The sequence below is a fragment of the Octodon degus genome, unplaced genomic scaffold, assembly GCF_000260255.1.
Source record: "Octodon degus isolate 3935 unplaced genomic scaffold, OctDeg1.0 scaffold00163, whole genome shotgun sequence".
Classification (NCBI taxonomy): Eukaryota; Metazoa; Chordata; class Mammalia; order Rodentia; family Octodontidae; genus Octodon; species Octodon degus.
In genome coordinates this window covers 2,957,360-2,966,531 of record NW_004524739.1, presented here as the reverse complement: position 1 = coordinate 2,966,531, position 9,172 = coordinate 2,957,360, and the positions used below count along the sequence as shown (strand labels likewise).

At 36.1% G+C, this 9,172-nt stretch overlaps 1 protein-coding gene across 22 annotated transcripts in view; it reads right to left on the bottom strand.

Annotated features, from left to right (window-relative positions):
• The window catches only part of Epb41 (erythrocyte membrane protein band 4.1), a 251,748-nt gene that overhangs the window by 128,979 nt on the left and 113,597 nt on the right, over nucleotides 1-9,172 (bottom strand). For all 22 annotated transcript variants that reach the window (XM_023703019.1, XM_023703020.1, XM_023703023.1 and 19 more), the window contains 2 exons: nucleotides 7,288-7,494; nucleotides 5,203-5,307 (listed from right to left, as the gene is read on the bottom strand). In XM_023703019.1, the coding sequence (XP_023558787.1) occupies nucleotides 5,203-5,307; nucleotides 7,288-7,341 (159 nt within the window). In that variant the 5' untranslated portion in view covers nucleotides 7,342-7,494. The remainder of the gene's footprint in view (nucleotides 1-5,202; nucleotides 5,308-7,287; nucleotides 7,495-9,172) is intronic.

The window sequence follows — 9,172 nt, the reverse complement described above, 5'->3', positions numbered from 1 at the left end:
TGGTGGTACTGGGAATTGAACTCAGGATCTTGCACTTGCCAGGCAAGTGCTTATTCTACTGAGCTATCTCCCCAGCCCCCGCTGAGCTATTTGGCTGGCACTCATATTTCAAACAATACTCAGGTGCTCATTTTACTGCTGTCCCCTAGTCTAGGAGCTCTATGTAGAAAGAGACTATGACTTTCATACCTCTGCCTAAAACAAGGCCAGTATTATCTGTTCAATAAATGTTTATGAAGAAATATCTAGCAAAACATAAGATCCCAAATGAAGCCTCTCTATTCTATAAGTATGTTTATAAAATTTAGAGGCTATTTTCTGAATATTTGGCTTACTGATAATAGATTAAAAAAATAATAGTATTAAAACATTGTGGGAAGCCATTTTTGGAGTGAGTTCTTATATTCTAGGCCCAGAGTAGAACAAAACAAAATGGAGTTATTCATAGCTGGGCACGGTGGTTCATGACTGTAATCCCAGCACTAGAGAGGCTGAGGCAGGAGGATCATTGGGAGTTTGAGACCAGGCTGGGCTACAAAGTGAGCTTCTATCAAAACATAAGGAAAAGCTAGACTGAAATAAATGCCACAGGAAAGAGGCAAAGCAAATTCTCAGGATGATGGTGATAGGACTATCAGGGGCAACTGTGTACACAACCAAGAGAGCAAACCATCCAGACTAAAGAAGCATAACTCCAGAGATAGCATTCAAGAATAACTGTCACCACGAAGACGGCTCTTACTATTGTATTGGCGCTTTCATCTGACAATGCTAAGGTAAATCTTTCCCAGATGAATTTTTGTCCAAGTTTTGCCTAGACTATGTGCTAATGAAGTTCCTGCTTTTTCTCCATGCCTTGTGTGACCATTAATTTTGATATATCAACTTTATTACATTAAGAAACACCTAGTGGTCCTACCCTTCCAAGGTCAATTAAGACTCAGGACATATGAGATCTAGTACTGTAACGTCATGTAACTCAGTAGTGTCTCAAATTTTCTGATCCAGGAGATTATGGGGCCAAAGAGGAAAGTGATCGATGATATAGAGTGTGCCTAAGGAGAGTCACATGGAGAGAAAACATTCTCTCAGGCTTTCATGGGGAGCACATTGGCCAAGCAATGGCCGTGACTCATCCACATGGCTGACACTGACAAAGGTTCTACAATCTGAGGTACAGGATCTCAGGATAAATCCTGAGGGGATTTCACTGACCTTATCAGATCCAAAAGCTACAACTCTTGTTGCATAGGTCTTGCTTTATCTTGGTCTTAACCATCCAGCAGAAAAGTATAAAAACGAAGTATAAGAAGTAAAGCCATGTTGTTATGTTAAGCTGTAGGGGACTCTGGTCAACAATTTCTGGCACTGCCAGTCAAGTGGAAGACCCAATACTATTATGGACTACTGGACTCTTTTAGAATATTTTGCTGAGTTAACACACCTATAATATTCAAATGACGGAACTAAACAAAAAAGGGGATATATAAATGAATGTCTATTTTGTATCTGTGTATTCAAAATGGTTAGGATAGATATATAGTTACATTCTCTTAATGAATAGAGGGATTTGTTGTAATAGTGTTTGTAAATAGGATATCATGTCTGCATCTTGTACAGCAAATTACCACTAGGAAGAGAGTATGCAATGTGTTAATTATTGAAACTGTCCTACCAATTTGATTTGAAATGGACTCATTGCTATTTGTCTCTCAATAAAATTATGCAAAAAAAAAAAAAAAAAAAAAGGAAACACCTAGTGGATTGGTAAGGCACATTCCTGAGATGTGTCTGAGTGGGTAAAGGAGATGTGACCTGGATATTGTATACGATCTCTTATCCACTTCTGTCTAGCACTGCTCCCCTTCTGATTCTGCATGACCATGAACTACACACTGTGCTCTGCCATGCCCTATTCTAGTGATAGTGAACCTTTTAAAGCTTTCAATAATACAAACAGCCCGCTGCAGCACACATGCCATAGGTTTGCACTACTGCCCTAGCACCATGATAGATCTGCCTTGGAGTCTGCCAACTACGTACTAAATCTCCTGAAACCATAAGCTATTTTCCTCCTTTAAACTGTGGGTGTCAGGTGTGTGTCCAGAAATGGTAGGGCTGACTAGTATACCTGATCTCCTAGATCAGCTCAGGGCTATCATTTTCATCCAAAAAAATATATACTGCTTTGACCTACTTCTGAGAACTAAAAGTTGACTATAATGAACTTGGTAGCAGAAAACAGAGTAGCCCATATCCTTTAACCCTGTTCCTGCTGAATATCTTGTAAGAACCTGGTCCATACTGCACAGTGCCAACACACTGACTATAATGAGGCCGATGTTTCTTGCGATTGGTTACTCACTATTTTCCCCAAAAGGTATTCTTATAAACTATCAGAAAAGTTGAAGATAGGTCATGATTCAGGAATATCAGCTTTTCCTTACTTTAAGAGGGATGCAACCTTTTCTTAAGCAGGAAATTTTGTACTTTGACACTAGTCAGTTTACATATTTTTATACTTTAAACATAAATAGATAAAACATAAGTAAGATAACTTAAAATTTACTTTAAAAATTCATTAAGAGAGTAGAAACTGCTATAAAGGAAATGAAACTTGCTGACAGGACAGAGTACCATGGGCAATACCAATGATGGCAAAAAGTTTTCAATGACACTGAACAATTTTTGTTCCAACACAGGCAAGAATCTCAATTGTAAGTGGAAATAATTGTTTTTGCTGAAAGCCTTAAAAGAGCCAGCTTCTAGAAATTTAAACACACTTGGTTCACAATTCACACTGTCAGTTATATTACATAAACATATACTCTGTGACTTTATTTACATGCCAAATTAGTGGACTCTCAATTATCTTCAAATCAATCTTTTTTTCTACAATAGAACAATGTTCAATTTCTGTTAATCAAAATGATCTCAGTGAGCTGGTATAAAATATTTTCCAGAAAATCTTAACAGATTCATCGGAGAATTTTCTAGGTCACAATTACTGAAAATGTTTACCTGTAGTTTTGGGGATAATGTTTTATTTTTAAATAAATTCAATATTTCCCTTACACAGATTCCACTAACAGTAATAGGCGAGACAAAGTAAAGGTAAAGTCCTTAAAGAACACTAACCTAGTGCTGGCAGGCACAGCTCCATTTGTGTTAACAGTCACTCACAAAAGGAGTAAACTTTTGCAAATTTGTAGGTAGCTACTATGTACATTCTACAAATAATTCTATGTCATTTAGACAAAGCTAATTCCATGTCTTCTAGTTTGCATTATCTAACTCAACCTAATCTATCGGATTTGCTGTTAAAGGATGCTGCCCATCAGTTTTTGTTAATAAATTGAAACCATCTCAGAGAAACAACCAACATTGTACAAAAGACTTCTGGAGTTCTCCATTCCCCATGTAGTGCTCTAGGGTTCTCTGTTCGCTTTTTGTTCACTTCCTATGAACAGTCAGGTTAAATGGCTCTAAGTTCCTCAAATGTCACTTTTTTTTTCTTTTGAGAGAGAGCTTTGCTGTGTAGCTCAGGCTAGCTTTGAACTCACTGTTGCCCAGGCTGGCCTTGAACTCGCAGCAATCCTCCTCCCTCAGCCTCTCAAATGCTGGGACTACAAGCCTGTGTGCCATCCACTACTATGCCCGGTTCTCAACTGTCACGTTCAGTTACGCCATTATACAAGCCATTCTGTCTCTTCATTTGTTCTTACGATTTTTAGACCTCAGTGTAGGCTTCACCTCCCAAGAAGACTTCCCCAAGCATACTTTCCCATGACATCTGGTATTCTGTGTAATAGTCATCACACCAGCAATTAACATTATTTTCACACTAAATTGCAAGCTTCAGAGGACAGGAATCAAGTGTACTTTATTTATGCTCTACCTGTATCATTTAATATAGCACATGTAAGTATCTGTTAAACTGAACTAAAATTTTCATCATTAGATTTAAACATAAGGGCTGGTGAGATGGCTCAGTGGTCTAAAGCACCTACTTAGAACAAGCTAAGCTAAGCAAAGCCCAGGGACCACGGTTCAATCCCCCAGCACCACATGCCAGCCAGCCCCGCCCCCTGGTGGGCTGAGCTGGCCACACACACACACAAAATAAAGAAATAAATAAATATTAAAAAAAAAAAGATTTAAACATAAGTATTTCCAGGTAACTTAATTCAAGCGCTCTGAGATAAACACCTGACTTTTAACCTTCCTACCCTCCTCTCTGTTATCACTCATTCTACTTCCTCCACAAGTTAACAACCAGTTAGGCTGAGAGGGAAAGTCAGATTCATTATATGACTGTTTCACTAATATTAGGACTTTATTCTTTTCTATAAATTCCTTTTAAGTTTTAATATAATTACATCATAATTATATGTAATTATAATGACAGTTAAAATAATGATTGACCATCATTACATAAATATTGGCTGTAAATTTCATATGTATTAGACACAATACTAACTGTATCTAAAATATGAAGTTATTGGCATCTACTTCCAGTCAGGACATACTTAATCTTTTTTTTCTTTTGAAAATGTATTGACAGTATTAACAATAAAATTCTTTATCTTTTAAAGCTATATAATATATACTTTTTTTTTTTTGAGACAAGGCCTCATTATGTAGTCCAGGCTGGCCTGAAACTCATCATCCTCCTGCTCAACCTCCAGAGGAGGAGGTTAATAGTCACCACACCCAACTAGATAATTTCTCTCACTGACAGAAGGACACACTAACAATGTTTTGTTTTTTAAGTTAATTTTAGAAGGAAATTATCAGAAAAATTTGAGAAACAAAAATAGATTAGTATATGCACTTGCCTTGGAGAGGCAGACCAAAATACAATCTTTTTTTTTTTTTTTTGAATTTAGTACAAGGTCTGCAGGGTCTACAGAGTCTCACTACATAGATTGGACTCAAGTAGTGATTCTCCTGTTTTCAACCTCCCAAGCACTGGGATTACAGACACATGCCACCACACCCAGTCTCAACTCCCCTCTCAGCATGCCCTGGGGGCAGGGCCACCTCAGCACACTGGGGATCAAACCCCAGCTGCTGTGTTCTACCTAAGCAGGTGCTTTAGTCCACTGAGCTACCTGGCCAGCCTCTCATAAATACATTCTTAATAATGAGAAAATAAAAATTTAATTTTTATCAGTTATTCATATTGCACAGTCTTCTTACCTTAGAAGTTGTGTTATCCCAAATGGCTAGGCCAAAGTAGTCTTCTTCCAAAAGATTGAGGTGCTCACATACTCGTTTAAGCAAGTCTTGTCCCTTGGCATGTTTCTGCAAAGACACACATATTTTAGTTGAAGCTTCTTCTTACTCTTGTATCCATCACCAAATAAAGGCCTCATTTTCCAATTTCTTCTTTTTTTTCTTTTTTGTATTTTTTAGGGAAGGGCCTACAGGGTGTTCAGGGTCTCACTACTAGATCGGACTCATAGTGATATGCCTGTTTACAGTCTCCCAAGAGCTGGGATTATAGGCGAGCCACCATGCCTAGTCTCAACTGTCATCTCAGCACACCCCGAGGGTGCAGGCCCATCCAAGTTCTTCTTTTAGCCTTGGTTACTACCAAATTTTCACACGACTCCACATTCTAAGTAGAACAACGTAATTTATAAAATTCTTGCCCCTTGTGGGCTTACAAATGCAACACACTTATTGTACCTTAGAAACTATTATAATGCAAAGCAAAATTCTTTTTTCTACCAGGGATCAAACTCAGGACCTTGCATTTGCCAGGCAGGTGCTTAAGCCGCTGAGCTATCTTCCAGCACAAAGCAAAATTCTACCTTCCCTTTATCTACTATTTCCCTCCAAACTACCGCATTTTAAAATTTTGGTGCAATATTTCCTGAAGCATGCTATGTCAGTCACCATGGCCAATGGGATCACCCGCAAATCAACTGTCAATACTGACAGTTAATTGTGGCTATGGAAATCATTAGATCGTCATTTTTAGAAAAAGAGACTATCCTAGGAGAATAAGCTATGCCTCAGGCTTCTATGGTCTCGTTTATATAAAGTAAAATTCTAGATAGACATTGCCACTAACTGTTGGAAGTCTTCCAGTAGTATTTCAAATAATTTTCTTAATATTTTGTGACCTAGGAAGTCACACCTCTCCCAAATATGAGTACTTATATTTCTCTCTATAAGGAGGAAATATCCTCTAACAAGATATTTATTGTGAGTTATCCTAACTTATGTTAAAAATTTGTTAAAAGTCCCATCTCCTTCATTTACTGACCAATGTCAGCAAACCTAAGTAGTTTTATTTAATTTGAGCTTTCTTCTGTGTAAAATGATAAGAATTTTTATACCTGTCCTAGGCATATCACCTACACCTATCTGTAGAAGTTTTTGGCAAAAAAAGAAAAACATGCTAGTCTTCTGAGAAATATACGCTAATTACATCAAAAAAATTTTTTTTAATTTTTAAATTACTGTACTGAAAACCTAATCCAGACCCTGTGTATACTAAGCAAGAGCTTTACCATGGAGCTACAATCCCCAACTCTAATCTTTTTTGCTCACGTACATGACAATACTGTGAGATGAGCTATTTTTAATGACTATTAGTTAATTATCATAAATGTTCATTCATTTTAGTGTTAACCCATTTAGGTTATATCTTTTCACTTTTTTAAAAATTTCCTATTTTCCTTTTAAATTACAGAAGACGATTTGTAATCTCTTACTAATAATTTCAAAATCTAGAAGTTCTGAAAAACAAATTTTAGTTTTTGCTTTATGTTGGTTTATCACTAAAGCTCATTTGAAGGAAAATTCTGACCTGAGCTGTAAAGAGGCTATTGAATCTTCACATATTTTTCCATAGAAATAATATGATTCTACAAGGACTGCTCTAGATACTGATGGAAGTGTTATGAAATACACGAACTATATAGACCTGTTGCCTTGCTAAAATCTAATTTATCTTGAATTCTGAAACACCTCTCATCTCTGCATCCATGGGCTACAGACACAAGGGCTCATGTCCACACCTTGTTCTGAACGAGAAGAATGACTACACAGTTTGTGCATGTGTTCTCATATTCTCTCTCTCTCTCTCAGAAGACATAAGACCCATTCATAATTCACTCACACTCTTCATCTCCAGAAAATAACTATTAGTATTTTAATTCACAGAAACACTCATTAGAGTAGGTCTCATCATAAACAAAGGCACTATTTACCCATCTCTACATGAAACAGTTTGTTAAGAGTTCTGACTACTAAAAATTAGAATGAACTCACCTCCACAACACATTCATAAACTGTATCATCCAGCAATGAGACCTTGCAGTGCATGTTTCTGTGTCTTCTGACAGATTTCTGGGAAGCCTTTAAATCTCTTTCTGCTTTTGATTCAAGATCTTCTTTTACTTCTGTTTTGGAGTACTCCTCAATTCCTTCTTCCTTAGTTTCAAAATCTAGATCTTCTCTGTGTTCTTCTTGAGCTGGCTGCACACCCATGACATCCCCAAGATAGTAATAAAGACATTTCACAAAATATACTCTGTACATGTTTATCTACAATAATTCTACCAATGACAGTACTAACTGAAAAAGAAAATATATTAAAATGAGCATAGGTAAAATTAATATTAAATACTTTTTATAAAATAGATGTTATGATCCCCCAAAAGATCCTCAGATATTACTATTTGCAAAATTTCTCAGGGAGAGTCCTATCGAATCAATAAGTAAAGGTTCAGGTAAACTACAGGACACCTATCTATTTTTCTCAGCATTATACATTTTTCCTATGATACATGACATTACATTTTATTAAAACTTGATCATCTTTGTCCCATGCTCCTCAATTTTGGTAAGGAAACTTTATGAATTGTAAGCTAAAATGTGATTTCTTTGGTAAATTTTGAATTTTATAAATGACTGAGAGAGGTGCTCAGGACCTATTTTAAGTACTAAAAGCAAACAGATGTAAATTAAAACTGTAACTACCAGTCAATTCCTTTCTACCAGTAGTCAATCATGCTAGCTACAAACAAAATTCAAAGAAGAAAGAAACAGGTTGAAATCTTGGCCTCTGGGGCCGGGGAGATGGCTTAGTGGAATAAGTACTTGCCTGGCAAGTGCAGGGTCCTGAGTTCAATCCCCAGTACCACAAAAAGAAAAAAAAAAGTAAAACTAGAAGTGCTATTTGATCCAGCTGTGCCTCTTTTAGGTATCTTCCCAAAAGAGTTAAAAGCATCATGTCACAATGATATATACATATCACTGTTTATACCAGCACAAGTAATAACAGCTAAATCTTGGAAACAGTCCATATGCCCCTGAACACATGAATGGACAAAGAAAATGTGGTATTTATATACAATGGAGTACTACTCTGCCATAAAGAAGGGTACATTTGAGTCATTCTTAGGTAAATGGATACACCTTAAGACTATAATTTTTTTTAATTCAATTTTATTTTGAAGAGTCAAGACTATAATGTTAAGTGAATAAACTGGATACACAAATTTAAATATTGTATTGTATATCCTGTGTGAGAAACTCAAAGGAACAAAAGAAAGAACAGGTATTTTGAAAATAACATGTTCAAATGAGAAGAGAACAAGGGAGCTACAAGAATGAAGGGGAAAACAATTTTAAAAAAGAATGGAAGAAAAAAATGGAAACAAAACTTCTTTTAAATTTTTGGGAGAAGAGTAAGAGTTGAAGGCAAGTGAGGGAAATGGAAAAAAGAATTAAAATATATTACGTACAAGTACAAATTTCCTATTATGAATGTGATCACTATGTATGGCAAATACCTGTATACTAATAAAAATAGATTAAAAACATAGTTTGTTGCCTTCATAACACTTATTACAATGAATAATTATTTTGTATTATAAAGTTCACAAGGGTAGAACCATATCTGTTTTATAATAGCAAATATTTATATACCAATTACAATGAGCCAGTTAGGGGCCAGGGAAATGGCTCAATAAAATAAGTGCTTGCATGGCAAGCGCAAGGATCTGAGTTCGATCCCCAGTTCCACAAAAAAAAAAAAGAAGAAGAAGAAGAAAAAAGAGGTTGTTACAATGAGCCAGTTACTATTCTAAGGCCATTACTTATATGAATTAACTTAATCCTCATAACAACTCCATAGGGCAGGTACTATTCT